The sequence below is a fragment of the Falco peregrinus genome, chromosome 1 (genome assembly GCF_023634155.1).
Source record: "Falco peregrinus isolate bFalPer1 chromosome 1, bFalPer1.pri, whole genome shotgun sequence".
Lineage (NCBI taxonomy): Eukaryota > Metazoa > Chordata > Aves > Falconiformes > Falconidae > Falco > Falco peregrinus.
Window position 1 is genome coordinate 39,277,887 of NC_073721.1, and position 19,492 is coordinate 39,297,378.

Sequence of the window (19,492 nt, forward strand, 5' to 3'; positions counted from 1 at the left end):
TTGGAGAGAGAGAGAGAGAGATGAACAGAGTACAAGGACCTAAAGGCTGAAAAGAGTTGAGAAGCATGAAGAGATAACGTGTAGGGAAGGTGAATGGAGAACACTGCTCCAGGGAAGGAAGCAAGAGGAACAAACGAGGCAAGTGAGAAGACGCAGTGAAATCCATAAAGAAGAATTAAAAAAAAAAAAAAAGTTCTCCTGTCCTCTGTGAACAAATGTTTTATTAGACTCATGAAATTGTAAATGGCAAAATAAATAATGTAAAAAGTGCAGCATCTGAAGTAGATATGACAGAGTGCAATAACAAATATAAACTGGAAATACAGTTGGGTATGCTGTAAAATCATCTTGTACAAATACAAATTGTTATGAGGAGGAAAGGATTGGGGTGGTTTTTTTCCAGACTTTATTGTTACCTGGGGGGCAATACGGTAAGTTATACTGAAGGGGAGACATTAAAAAGTAAATTCGTTGAATAGATTATTGCTCAATGTTACTAGGAATGCTGTGAAAATATTGGGGGTTTTTTCTGCTTAGTATTGCTAGTTTTACACTAAATTAAAGACAGTGCTTCTGGTTTAAGCATGGTTGAGAAGCTAATGTGTGTGGATAATTTGCTGGTATTGAAGCTTGGAACTTCTACCAAGCTATATTCTTTTGTCTTGACAGGTAAAGAGCTTATTGAGAATGAGGTGAAGGAACATGCTGTTCAAGAAACAAGATCACACCAGTCAAATGTCAGATACAAGCGAGGTGTGCTAGGGCGGGGCACCCAGTATCACACGGTGGATCAACATCCTCGTCTAATTCAGAGGATGGAGTCTGGTTATGAAAGCAGTGAGCGCAACAGCAACAGCCCAGTTAGTCTGGACATGCCCTTGTCTGAAAGCTCAAGCACCCACAGGTAGATTTCAACAAACTTCATTTTTGGAGTGGTTGAAGTCTTGATTTGTTTTTTTGTAGTTACATAAGGTTGTAGAACATTTTTTAAACAAATGCAAAATGGCACTCCTAGATTGTAGTACAGGTTTACTGGAGCAGGGGAAAAAATAGAAGGGAAATAGGAATCTGAGTGAGTTTGATTTCTTTTCTTGTCAGTGTATCAATAGCTTACTGCTAGTGAGAAGGAAAAGAAATGGGGTTCAGTTGGAGGAGAAATGTTGATTAAAATGATGCATCTGAAATAGTTTTACCCTTAGTCTATGATTTAAAAACTCAACTAAAATATCAAACTTTGTGCTTGTTCTTTGAACGGCTCATAGACCTTTTTGTTTCGTTTAAACCATTGCTTGATAGAAGCCTTGTAGAAAATGAGAATTCAATGGTCTTGTATAGAAATCTTGGACATTTTCAGTCTGAGGCATTCATTGAAGTCTTGTAAGACACTTGCAGTATTTGTATGCAAAAATAAATAGGCAGCACAATGCGTTTCTCTCCTTGTCTTAGGAAGCTTCAGGAAATCACAAGCTGAGACTGTGGCCAGAATAGTAGATTTTCAGCTGTAAGAATCTGTTGAGAACAGCTATCAGACCACAGTTTTAATACGCATTACATACTCTTGTGGAGAATAGAGTTGTTATCCTCTCCCTTGTTAACTTTCTATTACCCTGTTTCTCCCAAGTTTTTCTTACGGTAAAACCTTTAAAATGCAAGTAAAATACTTAGGTGATGATAAAAAAAAAAAAAAAGGTAGCTATAATTTCTTCTGGAGAGATTAGTAAAATGGTAAACTAGAATTGCTCTCTTCTTGAAGGGATGTTCATACGAAGCGAGCAGGTGGATTGGTTCCTGCCTGGCGTAACATCCCAAAGTCGCACAGTAGCAGCATCTTGGAAGTGGAGTCTGCTTCATCAATTGGGAGCTGGGCAAACAGCCCCGTGGGAAATGGTAAGATACACTTTACAGCAGCAGTGGTTTTGCAGGGTAATTTGTGTTGGAGTTCTTTACTTTCTGGATGTTTATGTTCACAGTGAAATTATGAGGGAAGGGAGAAGAAACACTGAGGAATGTAACACAGTTTTAAAAGATATAAATTATAAGATTTTACCAAAGGTGGTTGCAGAAAATTTTCTTGGAATATTCCTTTGATTATGTTGCTCTGGCATATTTTTTGGGTATGGACTTAAATGATAAAGTAACAGTATTTTTCTTCTTCTTTCCCGTAACTCAGTACTCTACCATCAGTGGAAAGTACATTCCCAAGCATAACTCATAATAATGTAGTAGGATTGACAAGTCCTGAGGCAAACTCATAATGCTATACAAAATCCAAAACTGTCAGAAATGAGGATGGATATTTACAGGATGTTTGGGCTAATGCTGAGCTTTTCTGCAGATATGCATTCTGATTATGTATCATTCTGAGCAAATACCTTATTCTAGGGAATGTCTGGGAAAGGGAGGAGGGGAAACGCTTCTTGAATGCAGGTCATAGTTGAAGTGAGAATGATGACTGATTTCTGCTGTGTTGACTAGGATATCAATATGCTTTATTTTCTTCCCATTTTCATCTGCTTATGCAGTTAGATGAAAAGCATCTCAGCTGGAATCCTTTTTATGTACTAAAGCTAATGATCTGGTTAATTTGACATAGCATTATTTACAAATTATAAGCACAGTAAGAAGCCTAAAGGTTTCAGCATCAGTTTAGGGTTATCTCTTCCAATGATTCTTTCTGTTCCAGTTGCTGTTTCTTGGGTCAGTGAATCCAGGGATAGGCTGTGGTGCAGGGGAGCTTGAAGCAATACTGGAGCATTTCTACCAGTCACTGACACAGAGAAGGCAGCTGGAAACCAAGTGACTTGTGCAGGGTTTTAAAAGTAAAATTTAACAAAGCAAAATTTGTGATCTGAAATTCTGTGGTCTTTGCTTGGTCAGTCTGTTATTTTCTAATGTTAATTGTATTCCTCTTTATTATTTCTGTGGTTTTTAAGGGATACTTTAAGAGATTTTGCTATAAAAAAAAGTTTTGGGATTTTAATTATTTTGGGGGTTGGGTGTTTTTTTTTCTTTTTTTTTTTTTTTTTTTTTGAAGGTGGGGAGATGTTTGTCCCTTTAAAAAGTGAACTGGATGAATTGCAAGAGGAGGTGGCAAGGAGAGCACATGAACAAGAACTGCGCCGAAAGAGAGAAAAGGAAATGGAGGCAGCAATGGGCTTTAATCCCCGTCCCAGCAGGTTCATGGATCTAGATGAACTGCAGAATCAGGGTAACTTTTTGAATGCAGTATATTTTGCAAGACTGTAGTGCTGAAGTTTTCTGAACCTTTGAACTGAATTTCCTCTTGTAAGTGTCTCTCTCTTCCGCTCTGTTACAATTCTGTACCTTCAGTTAATGAAAGACTATCAATTTCAAACCTGTAGGATGCAAAAAACCTGTGTTTGATATTTTGACCAAATTCCTTCTTAAATGAGGCAACAAAGTAATGCAGAGGTCTGTGTAATGTATTTGCACCTTTCCATTGTTATGGTGCTACGCACCATTGCCAACATTGATATCTAGAAGTAGATAAGTCTTCAACCAGCATCTTGGAGTGAGCAGGGCTGTTTGTGCCTTTCAGACACCTCAGGTCCACTCGCTGCATAGCATTCATTTAGGCCATGGTGTTGTTTCTGATTGTTTCTGGTAGCATCACTACCCTAAACAGTTCTGCTTGTTCCTGCCCTTGTACTTCCCACTCTTTCTCCCTGCCCAGCTGTGCAGCCATAGCGCAGGTGTGGGAACAAGTACTGTGGCAGGCCTAAGCTGGATCTAGTTGAAAATGTGAGCTGGGTTTAGTTTATATATCTTCTCTTTAAGGAAAAAGATTTGAAAAAAAAATTTTTAGAAGCCAAATCCTAAGTTTGATTGTCTTTTCCGTGACTCATGTTTCTGGCAGGGGATGGCAGCAGCAGCAGTTTAATTGGAACAATGGAGTTGCAGCAGAGGGAACCTAATGACAGGTTTCACGTGTAACACCTTTGTTTTAGCCCTCAATCTCCATCAGGCAGTAAGGGGAGTCAGGGAGAAGGTGGGATGAAGTGCACTGACCCAGTCGAGAGTGAAGCCAGAAGCCTGTAGAGTGTTTCACAGGGGGTTGTTGGTGGGCAGGGCAGGTGTAGTGAACACCTAGGCACTGTTCCCACAAATGCATGCATGACTGGGGAAACCTGCTGTGGCTTCCTGCATTGCCAGGCCTCCTGGCAACCCAATGCTGCTTGCTCAGACGTGTTGTAGGTAAGAGTTGAGGTGCTGGTGTGCTGCTACAGGACAGAGGAAGGAGAGGCGCACCCCCAGCAGTGCCAGCTCTGGGCACAGTACAGCCCGTGCTCTGCAGCCTACAGCCGTGCCAACTGCTTAGCAGCCGGAATGTCACTGTGCCAATGGCAGCTGAAAAATATGATCTCTATGAGAATGTCTGACTCTGGGAATGTTTTTATAACTTTGTTGACCATCAGTGAGTCACTTATTCTTTACGGTCCTGCTGTGATTTGCCAGTAACCAGGTGAAAAATTCTGATGTACAGAGTAGACGGATATCTTTTTTTATTAGTGTCAGTGTTTACTTATGTAACGTAAAAGTTAGTGATGCAAAAATTGAAAAGTAAACCTCTGTTGAGCATGAGGATATTGTCTTGGCTGCTTCTCATACCCGAAAGAAAATAGCATATTTTCCAAGACATTACCCCTCTTTGATATCTTGTTGTATTAGTTGGTGGAAGCAAAAATTGTTTAGCTTTGCCTTGTTACAAAGGAAGTAAACTAGGTTCATGCTTAATCAAAAAAGACTTCAGTAGAATGTTTGAGGAGTTTACAGGCATTGAATTGAGATCTGGGAAAGTTTTTGTTTGTTCCTTTTAAATCTTTCTCCACCCCAGTCAGAGAGGTAATATAATAGCTTAATATTAACAGACTGCTTGACTGCCTGGAAGGCTTGCTTGTATATGCGGAACTCCAGAACACTTGTGACTCATTTTCCCCTCAAGTAAACTGCTAAATTCATGCAAAGAAAGCTAACTTTAGTATACCGGCCTTGATTACAAGCTTCAGTAGCCTTGATTGTGAAACTGAATGTGCTGCTTGATTAACTCGCTGCTCTAACAACTTTCACTTCTCTCTGCAGTATCTGCTTTTCATGTGAGTTCTTTGGCATTTACAGTATAAGAGAGTTTGTGTTTGCATGTGTGCACGAGTGTTGGGGAGCAGGCCAGGCCATAGCATATGTTCCGCAAGTTGAGAAAACATTTATTGTTGGCTGATAAAGATACTTATGTTCTCTACCACAACGAGAGAGATGTTCCATTAAAAAAAACAACACACCCCTAAACAAAACAAAAAGTCAAGTTTTATTTTCTCTTTTTCCCTCCCTCATTTGAATGTGTATGTTTTGGTGTATAACTTGCATAGTGCCGAATAGGTGACACCAAATGGGCATTTCCTCCTCTTGGAACTGGATGTTCTGATGCCAGGACACAGTGTTACATCCTTCTTTTTTGTGTCCAAGGATAATATATCCTTCTCTTCACTAGGGCTGTTTTCTAAATTGTTGCAAAAAGAAATCTTGTCAATTGTCCCTTTTTTCTCAGCTTCTTAAACCTGTGTTTTTCTTGCTAAAGCTGCAAGACTGTTGAGTTTTGTATTCCGAATGTCTCTTTCAGCAGTTGAGTGTATGCACTGAACACGTGTTTGTAGAAGTATTTCATGCAGGCATTTACACTCACACTCAAGTCTGAGTTTTGTTCCACAGACATCTCAGTTTTGATTTATTTCCATTTTGTATGGAAGTAATTTGATATCTGAACAAGAGACATGATTTTTGGCAGGGGGCCTAACAAAGGAAAGCCCTGACCTGCTGTATTTATTTTGCTGATATGTTTTGGTTTAGATTTAGCTCTAAATTTAGATTAATTCCTACTTGACAGAAGTCATCTGAACGGACTCTGTGATATGTCTGTACCATCTTTTGTTCTGATTCAGACTGTTGAAAATAATACAATAAGCCAGTACAACTCTCTCAAGTACAAGTTACTCTCAAGTAAACAGAATTTGAGGGAAAATATCTGGTTCGCATTGTTTTATTGTGTGGATGTCAAGCACATCAGGGTGCTCAAGTCATACTTCTGCTTAGGGAAGGTTAGGCGGTGTGGTCTGGGATATGTGCAGCCTCTGCAAGACTCTGTGGAAGAACTTGGCAATCATGAATGGGATGAGGGTAAGTGAGGGTTCTGCAATGAATGAAACCAAAATGAAGGGTGCTGCCCATTGCAGGGAGGAGTGATGGCTTTGAGAAGTCGATGCAGGAGGCAGACTCAATCTTTGAAGAGTCACTGAATCAGGAGCAGAAGGGGGATTGTGCTGCAGCTTTGGCTCTCTGTAACGAAGCTATATGTAAGTAACTCTAACCACCTGAGCTATTGCGCTTTTGACAGTTTACTAATATGATAGAAAAAAAGTCTAAAACATTGAGTCGCATTAAATGGTCAGGTAGTAATACGGGGATTCAGCTGCTCTTTAGGAACGTGCAGGGAGACAGAACCTTTCCTTTTTAAAAGTATTCCCTTTTGGGGGTTTTAGGCCTGTTCCTCTTCATCTCTGTTTTTTCCAAGTTTGCATCCATTTTTGTTGTTCTCTCCAGCGCTATGGCAGGAACAGCATTGGGGTGCTGCTGTGCCTTTTTTGGTGCTAAATGGTGAGTTTCAGCAAGCACCTAGTAGGTAACTCCCCCTGCCACTTGGTCCTCACTTAACTATTTTTCCCCATCCTCAGGCCACATTATGAAGGGCATTAAACTCCCCTGCTTCTCACGGAGGTTGTAGCACAGGAAGAAAATGGCAGCCCCCTCTCGAGTCCTCTGGATTAACAGAAATGACCTGTGCTGTGCCTGACTTCCATGAAGCAAAAAAGCATTAGGACATTGAAGTGCTTAAATGCATTGTGACCTTTGAGAATGTGTGCTATGTGATTTCATTTTATTTTCGGTCTTTTTCCATTATGACTGGCTGGCTCTCTCACCCCATGCTCCCCTCTGTCTGTATAGAATGGCTGCAGGCAGAGCGGGTAGCTCCTGTGCATTTGCATTTAGAAATGGGCTCTTACGGACTGCAGAATAAGGGGCGCAGCATACAGCAGTTGTGATAGCTCTGTTAGCTTCCATTCCAGCAAGTTACACGCTGAATCTCAAATCCCAGCTGGGTATTCCTGCACATAAAGGGAGTCCCAGGTATGGAGGATACAGGAGAAAGGTAGATGACAGAATGAAGCATCATTGTGGTAGGTTTGGAAAGAGCCTCTGTGAAGGGGATGAGAAGTTGGGCTAAAACATGGAGAATTTTTATTTTTTTTTACTTTATTTTGGTTTAGTTTCAATTAATGTGTTTGGACACCTGGCTAAGCTGAATGTGCATTAATGGAAACAATAGCATCCCTTGTGAACTCCTCTGTGGCAGTATTTGCATGGTCCATGTTTTATGTTCTTGCTGCATCTTTTTTCTTTTTTTTTTCTTTTTCAATTTTATTCCTTTTTTCTGTTTGTTTTCTGCTATGTTTTCTTTTGCATTTTAGCTAAACTAAGACTTGCCATGCATGATGCCAGCGCTAGCACTCACAGCAGAGCCCTAGTCGATAAGAAGCTGCAAATCAGTATCCGAAAAGCCCGGAGCCTCCAGGATCGCATGCAGCACCAACAGCCATCGCAGCCGCTGCCGCCGCCAACCTGCCACGCACCGCAGGGTGGCACCATGGCCCAGTCTACAAGGTAGTCCAAGTATATCACCTAGACCCAGATCTGAGCTGCGTCTATGAGCAGTGCGGTCTGGAAAGAAATAACAAACTATTTATACTCCCCTGGATAGTCAAAATCGTACAGTGTTGCTCCCTGTTCCTTCCTTCTTTAGGTTTAACCCTATTGTAAGATGGTCAGCTACCCCCTTTCCCACCCCAGCCCTCCCGCCCCAGTCTTTATAGAACAGTTTGATGTGCACGTGTTCAAAATGTGATCTGTGACAGAGAACTGTAGCAGTCAGTTCCTGGCAGCATCCATGTTTTATGCACCAAGGGAAAGAATACAGCAGACAACCACCTGGCTAAAAAAGGGGGTACGTGTTAGGATGAAACATGCAATTGTTCATGATCAGGAGCAGTTTCAGGACTCTGTCAGTAAAAGTGTGTACTACAGTAAAAATCTTATTATAATTGCTTTTATGTTGGGAACAGCAACCCCAATGTGTTTTAGTGCTCTGTAGTTTGAAAAGTGTCAAGTATGCTGATCTTTTCTTTCTAGTCCACTTCTCTAGTGGTGCACTGGTACAACTCGTGGATCCAGATCCTGATCCTGTCACCTTGACTACTCTCCCTGATGCTCTGTCATTCTTCATTTTCTTTCTGTGCTTGCCAGCATCCTGTAGCCTGGATTAGCAGCCGCCTCAGTGTCTCTTCATGATTCCTTCTTCCATACTGACTTTAACTATAGCATAATTAACTCTGCTGTAACTGATCCTTTCTTCCTACCCTCTTCAGCATGCAGCTTAATCCTTCTTCCCATGCCATTCCCTCCTAGCACTAGACCATCCTTATCCAATTTCTAGGCTGTTTCTTGAACAGTTACTTTTCTTCCATCTCCCCTTTCTTACATATTATATTATCAGAAGCTTAGATGGAGTATCAGATGAGAATCCTTTTTCTCTTTTCCTTTTTTTAAAATTTCACATAGAGCTATATACTAAAACTCAGTTATTTTGGGCACCTGCCAGGCTATAGTTCATAATGTTCTTTTCTTTTCCTGCAGTAGCAGAATTATATGTAATGAGGGCTGATCTTTTTGTCAATCAGGAGTCCATTATATCTTATTTTACAGAAGTGCAGAGCCCCAGTTTATGCATTTTGACAGATTCTAAGAAAATGAAAGAAAGGAACTTTTCTAAACTGATTTTGTTAATGCTGAACTTGATCACTGCTGCTCTGTGAAAAGAACATTACTTTTGCAAAAAGTTCTATCCCACCAAACGTTAATATTGCAGCCAATGAACAGAATCTGTTCATAACCAGAGTTCTGTACTCTTGCTTTGATATAAACAGCACTGTAGGCAGCACAAAGTTTACGATTACTCACAGAGAAGGTCATTCTGCTTCACATATCAACTAGATCTTCATGATAACTTTCATTCTGTGCATCTCAGGAAGGAAACAAAGCAATGATGTTGCAGTTCCCTTAAGGTTTCTGTTGGAGTTGTTTGTAGCTTGTCATTTTCTCACAGGCACGTGGACTTGGTACTGCTTTTTCTGTCTGCATATTAAAATGCTAACTAAATGCAGAAAAGTGCCAAGGGCATGTATGACCTGAGGATATAATTGTCTTGCATAGGTATATAAAAGAATACATTTTATTTTTTTAGAAGTATACTTAAAATACAGATTATTACAAAATAAAGTTAAACGTGTAACTATTATTTAATGTGTTGGATAAATATCTCAAAGATCAGAATACAAAGATGACATGACAGAAATTTTGACCTGTTCCTTCCATTTGTCAAGTCATTCTTCATGAAGTTGCCTGGAGAGAGGGGACCTTATGGAAGTATTGTCAGTTCATGTTCAGATCATGAACGTGTCCAAAGTAATTTAAAAAAGTATCTACGGTGTTAATGTTGGAAACAGTTGTTTTATTTTATATAAATGCTATTTTTACTATTCTTACAGTTATCCCTACCTACACGCTCAGTCTGCTGGTTAAAGTGCCTAGGCTGCTGTACAAGAATACTTTATATAGAGCCTAACTGTAGCAAAATACTCTTTAAAAAATAGGAAATGGATTCAGATCAGTTATTGTAGGTAATCAGGGTTAGAAGAAAGGACTAACATGTATGTATCTACAGAATTAACGAAGTCTTCATCAGCATACAGTTAGCAAAGGGAAGTGTGTTGAGGTATATGTCACCTAGTGCAAGTTCTGTACCCTAAGGATAAACATAAGCAATGACTACTGCTAATCATTTACCCTTCTGTGTGTTTTAGTGAACAGACTGGCCCGCTCCAAGTACTGCTGAGCCAGGAGGTACCACTGGAACCCAACAAAGAAGTGGAATTTGGGTCCAGTTCTTTCTTCCACCCACCTGCTTCCTGCCATGAATTGCACTCATCATTATATCCAGAGTCTTCCTCCTTGCCCCCTTCTGAAAGCAGTCCATCCAACAGGATCTCTCCAAACTTCCAGTCTGCTTCTGCTGATTTTCATGACCAAGTTCCCTCTTTTCCCTATAGGCAAGGGTTGACAGAGAGGTCTGCGAGAACTGAGAGTGATGCCCACCATAGCGTGGAATTTGCTGACACCACAGCCGCAGGGCCAAAAGACTATAGGGAATGCTGCAGTAGCAGCAAGTTAGAAGAGGTTCATAACATAACGCCTGTTCTCACACCTCAGTACAAATCCAAGGCTAACACAGTAAACTCTGGCTCTTTGCCTACACTGTTTCCCTGTCCACATCCACTACAAGCAGCATCTCCTGAAAAGGACAGCCAGCACAGTCCTTGTTCCAAACTTGCAAGCTCTCCAGTGCAGCCCAGCATTGATCATTTAGGGGCTTATCATGCAATGACCCCTTCAACTTCATCCCCTACACAGCAGTGCTCCTTGGATCCTTTACAGAAAACAAATAAATACTCCAGAGCAAACAGCCATGAGATTTTATTACCCTCACAGGATGAATGTGGCACAGCAGAAGGTTACAAATCTGAGGCTTTTAGTACAAAGGGACATGTTCGCTCCTTGGCAGAGCAGTTTCAGAAAATGCATGCAGTCTCCCAGACAAAAGGTACTCATGAAAAAGGCTGGATTGCTGCAGTGTGTCAGGATGAGAAGTCTGCAAAGTTAACACAACAATCTTTCATCAACCCTTCATCCTCTGGTTACAGACAGCTAATCCATCAAAACCAAGAAAACAAAAACCAGTCTTCTGAAAAATTGCACTCAACTGTGGATATTAGGGATGGGGTAGTTTCTTTGGAGGGTTTTAGTGCCCAACATGTTGCTTCTAAGAGTATTTGTTCTCACAGTGAAGAACTGTGTAGAAGAGGTGGACAGAATATAGCAGACCCTGCACCCTACCTGGAAAGGCACTGTCATGATGGAGGAATGAAACAGGTGGATGATGGAGCTACTAGTAGCATGGTTGCCTCTATGCCTGTGGACCGTTGGGTGGATAATGTTACTAGGTATTACAGTTCTCAGAAGGCTAATAAGAATGCTGAATGGCTTCCTGTACCTGGGAGGAGTCCAGCCCTTTCTGATCAGAGAGCAGTTGGAGATGACTTGAGCAGGATCCCAGTGCATCTGCATCCACAGTGGAATCAAGACACAGAACAGGAGCTCTCAGAACTGGAATCCCTCTATCAGACTAGTCTGCAGGCATCTCAGGCCGCTAGGCCTTTCTTGGGAAGACAGGACAGTGCTAGGTATCCATTTGACCAATCAGGTAAGAACGATGCAGCTGTTTTTCTTGGTTGACCTGCCTGTGTACTCCAATGTAGGTGAAGAGACATTTTTCCAGTCGGTTTAGTTAAATGGGCATGAATTTGTGTACAGATGCAGAAAGATTCAGGTTGTGGACTCTGAAAATGTCCTAACTCGGTGGAGAAGCAGTGCAGTAGCACTGCCTGGGGAGGCTGCAGGGTAGCTGTTGGTCTTGGCAAACGGAGAGCAACATCTGTTAAGAGAAACACGGAAATAATTGATCCTGTTCTCAAGTAGGGAGCTAGCTGCTGAGGTCAGGCTGCTGAATTTTGCTGTTTGAAAGTCCTGCATCACCCTTGGAATTTATTAAACTGTTTCTATGCCTGAAGTTAATGTTCTCCACATTTGTGAATTTTAACTGATTGTATTGTATTTGAGAATGTAGTCTGTACCTGGCTGAGGGGAATAACTTTCAAAAAGTGTTTCCAGATTGGTGAGAGTTGAAGGTGTGATTTGCTAAGGACTGCCTGCTTTAAGTTCTGGAAAATTACGTGTGAAAGCAGCACTGGGAGGACATGGTATGCACTAAAATCCTTGAGACCTTGTGGCTTAGCTGGTGCTGAAAGAAAACAAACAGATTCTGTTGCTGTTGGTGAGAACATCCAGCTGTTGCTAGAGACATTCAATTAGAGTCTGATGACAGCAGTCTGGTTCCACTTAAGCTGATCTAATCTCGTGCATGAGATAGGGCAGCCTTGATTCTCTGTTTAGCACAAGTGAAGCACATTTCTTTATAATCCATGCTACAGCATTAGAGTTATGAATTTTCTGGTTAAACACAAAGCAGCCTGAAACTTGATGGATACTAAAGTGATTATAGGTATAGATATATGTGAGAGATATATTGCCATACACACACAAGGCAGGTTTTCCTTTGCCCTGCATCCATGGAGGTGGAGCCTCCATCGTTCCTGACAAGTAAAGCCTGGCCAGTGACCAGAGTTGAATACCGCAGTAAACTCTTTGAGCAGGTTTTTATTCAGCTCAGGTTTTCTCTGAAACTCTTGTGTTGCAGTCCACGGGCAGACCAGTTGGCACATCCGAAGGTGGCCATTTCCCATTTGTTGTCCTTTTGGTTTTCTTTCAGTTAGGCAAGATCTTAACTCGCAACCTTGTCAGATACTCTCTTGCATGCACTTGAATCAGAAGGTCTTATGTGTTCCTGCTTAGCTTACTGATTTTGGAAGCTCTTTATAGAAATCCAGCAGGATAAAGCCCAGTTGCCTTAGTGTTAGCTGGACCTTCAGAGTTCTGTCATCAAATGCCCCGTTTCTTATTCTGACACTTTTCTTGCCTGTTTTCCCATGACGTGGATGAAGGATATGGCATATGGGTATTCTTCTGAAGTGAAGTTTGTGTTTGAGGTCTTTACTTCTGGTTTGCTGTGACATTCAGGTGTTTCTTCCTAAGTTCTGCAAATTCTGTATAGAACCAAAAAGTTAGAACCAGTGCATCTACTGTGATGAACTGGAGGAAAATCACTAGAGTGGGTCTAGGACAGGTCTTTCTCACTTTTAACTTGGATTACCTATTCATTTGCAAATGCTGCTTAAGCGTTCTGCCCCATATCAACTGGTTTTGTCAGACCTTTGCATTCAGAATCATGGTGAAAATGCCTCTGTTTCATCCCTGAAGCTTTACAACAGAGGTTAAAGCAAAGACCTGATCCTCCAATGCCAGAAATGCAGAAAAGGTGTCGTTACCAGCACATCACCTTTATTCCCTTATAGAGAGATTCCCTGTGAGCATTTTGATTAGGCCATTGAGCTGCCTATTACTCCATGAGAAATTTTAGAATTATAACTGGTTGGTGGGGATGGCACTGAAGTGAAGTAATGGTAGCAATCTTAGTTAAAAATAACACTTTTAACTGTTTAACCAGCACAACAAATGGCTGACAAACTGTAGCATTGGGTGGGAACAAGCAGGTGAATGTGTGGGGAACTTAAAGCTGATGAGTCTTGTTTATCCCAAGTAACTTTAGGTAACTTGCTCCTTGTAGCTGATTTTCTGTCCCTTTAGGCTCCCTAAACTATCTCACCTCTGCCTCAAGCAAGTGCCGGTGTGCAGTTAAAATTGTTTAACTCTTAAATAGCGCAAATAACTGCTCCCCAGAACCTGCAAAAAGGCGCGCGAAGCAGGCACGAGTGTCCTGATGGACTGTCTCCCCTTGAAATGTTGGGAGTTAGCTTCTGTGTTAAAGTTCAGAGGATCTCTGAGGGCTTCTTGTTCTGTGTGTGCAGTCCACTTGTCACTGCTGGAGTCAGATGTGTGCCAGAACATGCAATCAAGCATTGAATTTAACCATAGCATTTTCCTTCCCAGTCTCCGCAAACCTGAATGCGAGGAAGCTGTATGCTACAGCTGGCATGGGTCTGTCGAAAACCCCGACAGCAGAGATCGAGCGCAGTCTGTGTGGATCCACTGTCTCTTCTGTCTCCAAGGTGATGTGTTGTTGCTTAAGATGTGCTAAAGTGGGAAGAGCTTGGCCTGTGCTAGTGAAAAAAATGGGAGAAGTGGAATATGTTATGAAAAAGGTACTGGGGTCATTGATACTAATGTTATAGAGAATTTTAAGTGCAGTCTAACTCAGGATTAATTGGCTAAAAAGTGAGTGACTTATGCTACATGCAGTTTGCATGCAATCAAATTATCTAAATTCTGACTTTGAGGAACATATCCCTGAAGACTTGTAAGATCTAGTCTCTTTGAACATACTGATGTGAGCTGCCTTGTATCACAACTTACCATAACTGCTTCTTGATGTTACCACTTGCAGGGGGCACAGACTATTTTTGGGGTTTTTTTAACAGTGTCACTGCATATTTTGACGTTGGGGGATAATATGGTATTTGCTACAGTTGAGAGTTAGTCTCCTTAGAATGGGAGAAGATGCTTTTTCTTCTTACTTTTCTGGGGAGAAACTGTTTAAATAACTGGTAGGTAGTTACATATCAGTGCCTGTACATGAAAACATACAAGTATTTTCAAGGGGAAATGACATTTCCTATAGTACTTCCATCATTAAAGGGAGCTTAAATGGTCTTGCTTATATAGAAGAGAGGAAAAGAAGGAAGGAATAATCATTTCTCCTGGTAAGATTATCAAGCTTCCAGCCCTCATGAGATAATACTAGGTGGGGCTTTTTTGGTTATGAGAAGGCTGTAGTAGTTTGTCATAGGATGGCTGTCAGCTGCACACAGGGCCAGTGATGCCTGTTGCAGCAGTCAGTCCTTTAGGTAGATTCATCCCAGTAGAGACTTTTTGTCCTGGCTTTAGATAGCTATAAAAGAGTGAATCTCACTTACACAATCAGTGTATATTTACTAAAGAAAGACTATAAGGAGTGATGTTTTTAATCACCGGATCCAAACAGACCCATTTGCTTTAGGTTTTTGAGGTAGTACCTGAATGAAGAAAAGGTCATGGAATGTCATCGCAACATAGTCTGTTACATTTATAATGATCACTTCTCTATAATTATTATACAAAATTAAGATCACGGAGAAGCTTTTCTGAAATGTGTGCTATTGTCTGCAGGTCACATATACCAGAGAACGTAGCCGGGAACCAGAAGAGGAGGAAATGTACAGTGCAGAGAATTTCCGTCGCATTGCTCGCAGCCTCAGTGGGACAGTCATCTCAAACAGAGAAGAGACCTTGGTCTCTTCTCACAGTTTTGTAAGTAGAATGGTGTGCAGGTTTCCAAAGAGCCATCATCTGTGTGTAGGGTTGCTGTTTTCTCTGTCTGCATTTAGTAGTTAACAAACAAGATGGCAGACAACTGAATAATAAGCTGTGATGAAAGCTTGTCTTTGTGAACTTTTGTCCTCTTTCTGGAAGAAGGATGAGCTTTTATTTAAGGAAAAAAGCCATCTTCTTCAAGAGTCATTGCAGAGTAGTAACTGCTGCAGCTGGTAAGCATGTGAGCTAATACCACTTGTCAGTACACAAAGACATCCAGTATAAACAGTTTCTTCAGCTTAGAGTATTTTCAAGAAAGCTTCTTATACACCTATAATTTTAAAAAGACAACACTAACCATGTGAAAGTTTCTGCTATCTTGTGGATATATTCAGCAGGTAGCACTTTTAGAAGGTAAAAGTAAGCGTAAAGAAGAGACAGAGTTCAAGACTTGGTACATAACATGCAGTCAGTTACATACAGGAAGTAATTAAAAACAGATTGTTTTTTTTTTTCCTTTGTTATCTCTGTTAAGTAGTTTTAGGTACAAGTTAAAACTGCCAGTGAGGAAAACAGTAACAGATTATTGTTAGTGTTTGGCAACATAGCCAGCCAGATATAATGGCAAATTTTGGCGTGGCTTGGCTTGAATTTTTTTGCAAACTGTGCTTAAGTTTTGATTTGAAATTAACTGCATAGGAAGTGTAGAAGAGTCTCAATTGCAAAATCAGTTATTTAGACTGGTTGGTTTGATTCTGTTTCTGCTGTGTACCATTAGCTAAGAATAGGTCAGCTTCTCAGCTTTTGCTCCTCCAGCATGCTTTTTTAGTTGAGGGCTTTAACACATACCTGGAGGTGTTGGCAGAAGCAATTAAAAGCCTCTAGCTGTCCAAGACCTTCCCGCTCTCTGCTGGAGGTTTTTATTCCCACTACAGAAGCAGCCAAGAGCATAGCCATCTGTCACCGGGCTCAGGTCGGTGATGGTTTGTTATCATGCCGTGCGGCCATCCCTGCTTTGAGATAGGTACCTCCTAAGAGAGGGAGGTGGTACAGCGGTGGTAAATACTTCAGCTGCAACAGGTAAATCTGTTCAGTCTGGAATCAGAGCTTTCAGTAAAGCCTGCCTAGGAAACAGGAAGGAAGGATCAGCAATACCCATCTTTATTTCATGGCTTGTGTAGCATGGTGGTTCCATGCTGGCTGGCTTGCTGTCATTCTCTGGATTCCATTTATGAACCAATGTGTAGTTTGTGTTCATTTTGGCTTTTTCTCCTTGGTATATTTCCTGTCAAGTGATCCTCCTGAGTAGCCCACCACTGTAATAAGAGCCTTACTGGATTGATGCAATTTGTATTTGTGTTTCTTTTTCATGTACAGATGCATGTTTTTCTTCTAGTGACTCATTCCTTTCCTTGGATCAACACTGTCTTTGCTTGATTCAACCCAGCTTTGTGTTTACTCATCATTTTATGTTCTTTTCTCCTTTCTCATTTTATAAAAGGAAGCACCAAATATGAGGAAAATGCCAGTGGACACCAGCCACCGTTCTTCCAGCTCCACTTCCCTTCCTTTCCCCCATGATCCTCCTGTGTTTCCCTTTGATCCCCAGCACAACCCAAACCAGGTGCAGCACCTACCCCATGATGTACTGATGCCCAGCATGGTGGGCAAGGCACGTAAACCGTCAGGTAATCACAGGACTTTTCATCCTCCTTCGTGATCAGAAATACTGCTGAAAAACAACTCTTCAGATTTTTGTCTTTCATGATGTTGTTTCACCATCTGCCCGAATTCCTCGAGAAATCTGGAAGGATGAATCATGTTGTTGTTCTCCTCTGCCCTTTTGAGTTGTTCTGTGATTCTGTGCGAAGTGGACGTAACAAAAAGGAATAATCTTTATGGAAACATTATGACAACATTGAGTAAAATCGTATTGATGTTTTTGTGAGTAGTTTTCTTCAGTGTAAAAGTAGCAGTTAGATCCAACACCTTGTTGACATGTATGAGAGGTCTTCCACAAGCTATCACACATGCAGTTGTGCCAATGGAAATAACCAGTTCCTGCATGAGAGTTACTTTCCCTGTGGCAACCATCAAAACCAGTTTGGTCTGTCAGCCTTGAAATATTTTGTTGGGCTTCTCCTTGATGACACAAGGGGCTAGTAAAAAAATCTGAAGTCTGTGACAGCAGCTGTGGTAGGACAAGGAGGAAATGCAATGAGAGAAGTGAATGCTAGAAAGGGTACAGCTAGCTTTTATTCAGAATTGCGTGTCAACAGTAACTGGATGTAGTAGACATTTAGTTTTTCTTCTGTCACCTGTTGGCCACAGCTGAAAGTTCTGAGAGGATAAAATGGAAAAATATAACTAAACAAACCTTTTTTTTTTTTTTTTTTCTTCTTTCTCCCACTTCTCAGGAGATCAGAACAACATCATCCAAAAGCTTTTGGTTGTGCCTGACAGGGGTGAAGCTTTCCAAGGTGAAGACTACCCCGGTGTGGCACTGAGCTGTGGGAGTCTCCCTTGTGCACCCAAAGGCACCCTCTCCCAGGGGCAAAAGCCTCTTGTTAATCTGCATTTAGGAGGTGGAGCATCGAGTGTCTCTGGCCGTTGGCTGAACGCGAGCTACCCTGCCAGGCAAACAGCCACGTTACCGGATAAACGAACGACGCTTTGGGGGAAACATGCTGGCCAGCCAGGCAAGAGTTTACAGGAAGGTTTCCTCCAGCAGCCTTTACAACATCAGATGCATGAATCGTATGCCATCAGTTGCAGGCTGCCAGCCAGCACAGACTACAGCACTTTAAGAACACCACGTGAGCCTTCTTGGGATCCTGGTGCCTCTCAAGGTTGTCCTGTGCCTCCTTCTTGCGCTAAGGCTCCAGGTCCAAGGAGAGTCGATATGCCCCCAGAAGACGACTGGCGACAGAACAGCTACACGCCTCAGCCTGGCAGAAGGCGAATGCTGCCAGTGCATGTGATGGATGGGACTTTTTCTTCTGCTTCGGAGGCACACAGAAATATGCTGGCTCGAGCAGCAGCAGCTGCTGGCACCATGCAAAATAATGGCTGGTGAGATCCCGTCCACTCCGTGTGCCCTAATAAACCACGCTGCAAACAGACTATAGCTGTTGCCAGAGCGTGGATTACATGGAGACAGCAAACTCTTTCCATCAGTATCTGTGCCAGTTTTGTCTTAAAATGTAGCTATACAGTATGTGGAAACTAATTGCACTGTATTTCATTTCTGACACTACTGAACTGCTGTCTGGATGGGGAACCTTAGATATTCTAGTCCTGGCCTCTCCTAGCAAAAAAGTGCTATAGGAATGGTGAGCTTCAGGGGATTTGGTTTACGGGTAAGTTCGGAAGTATGTGCATGTTTTGAAGGAGGACGGCCACTAACAAAAGGACGTTTTTAAGGACTTCTTTTTCATCAAATGCAGCTTTGGTAAATTCTTCACAATAAAACCCCAATCCTTTTGTTTTTCCTGTCCTTCCTCTTTCCTGTTCCTTCCTAGGGGAAAAAGCCCAACTGACGCACCTTCCAGGTTCCAGTAAATCTGTACTTGGCAGGGTGGCAGTTAGTAAAGCAAACCCAGTTTTACAGTGTGCTGAGATCTCAGGCGGAGATCACAGCCATAGTTGCTGCTGAGGAAGTGGCAGGGAGACATTGTTCATTAGTAAACCAGAATTTTCCCCACTTCCTTAAGGCAAACTAACAATGCTTCAAACAGAAAAGACTGTTAATGCTGCACGCTTAATTACACCAATGTAAACACAGAATAAGTTTAACTATTTTAGTGTCAAACATACTTGCTTTTTGTAAGTATTTTTCAAATAAATCTATGAAAATAGTTCTATTTACCTGTCTGCGTATGAGCTTTCTTTGCTGTTTGGCTTTACTCATCAGTTGGCCTGAAACTGCTGATTTATTTCCTTATGCGCTAACAGATGTCAGTTAATTGTTCATTCTAGTTCATTAACAAAGTTTATGTAATAAATATGTAGTTAGATTGGAGGGCAGGACTAATTTTTATCCCTGGATTTGATGCATTTTGTCACTACTGTGCTTAACTTTAACATCATAATGGACATTAATTAAGTGACCTTTGAAAAGGATGTTGAGACTTCTTTGTTGGAGGGAAGACTGTGGAATATGTGCAGGATGGTAGCGTACACAGATGGGACTCATACAAAAGTGTCGTTAGAAATGAGTGGCGTGGTGAGAAGTGTCACTTTAGTAAGAGCTGCGCTCCTGCTCTTGCAATGCCTTCAGGCGTGGAGGCTGGGAGTTGTTGTAGCACGTGGAAGGTTCCGTTAATGC

General features: G+C 41.6%; 1 protein-coding gene across 14 annotated transcripts in view; it reads left to right on the forward strand.

Annotated features, from left to right (window-relative positions):
• USP54 (ubiquitin specific peptidase 54) overlaps window positions 1-19,032 on the forward strand; it is a 102,530-nt gene extending 83,498 nt beyond the window's left edge. For 10 of the 14 annotated variants that reach the window (XM_055803687.1, XM_055803691.1, XM_005229736.4 and 7 more), the window contains 10 exons: window positions 670-904; window positions 1,754-1,887; window positions 3,035-3,208; window positions 6,246-6,365; window positions 7,539-7,731; window positions 9,987-11,443; window positions 13,807-13,925; window positions 15,022-15,162; window positions 16,667-16,853; window positions 17,583-19,032. In XM_055803687.1, coding sequence (XP_055659662.1) covers window positions 670-904; window positions 1,754-1,887; window positions 3,035-3,208; window positions 6,246-6,365; window positions 7,539-7,731; window positions 9,987-11,443; window positions 13,807-13,925; window positions 15,022-15,162; window positions 16,667-16,853; window positions 17,583-18,241 — 3,419 coding nt within the window. In that variant the 3' untranslated portion in view covers window positions 18,242-19,032. Of the gene's footprint in view, window positions 1-669; window positions 905-1,753; window positions 1,888-3,034; window positions 3,209-6,245; window positions 6,366-7,538; window positions 7,732-9,986; window positions 11,444-13,806; window positions 13,926-15,021; window positions 15,163-16,666; window positions 16,854-17,582 lie in introns of those variants that run through there. The other 4 variants (XM_027789854.2, XM_027789842.2, XR_008747187.1 and 1 more) reach the window with 4 other exon arrangements.
• Window positions 19,033-19,492: the final 460 nt, after the last annotated feature.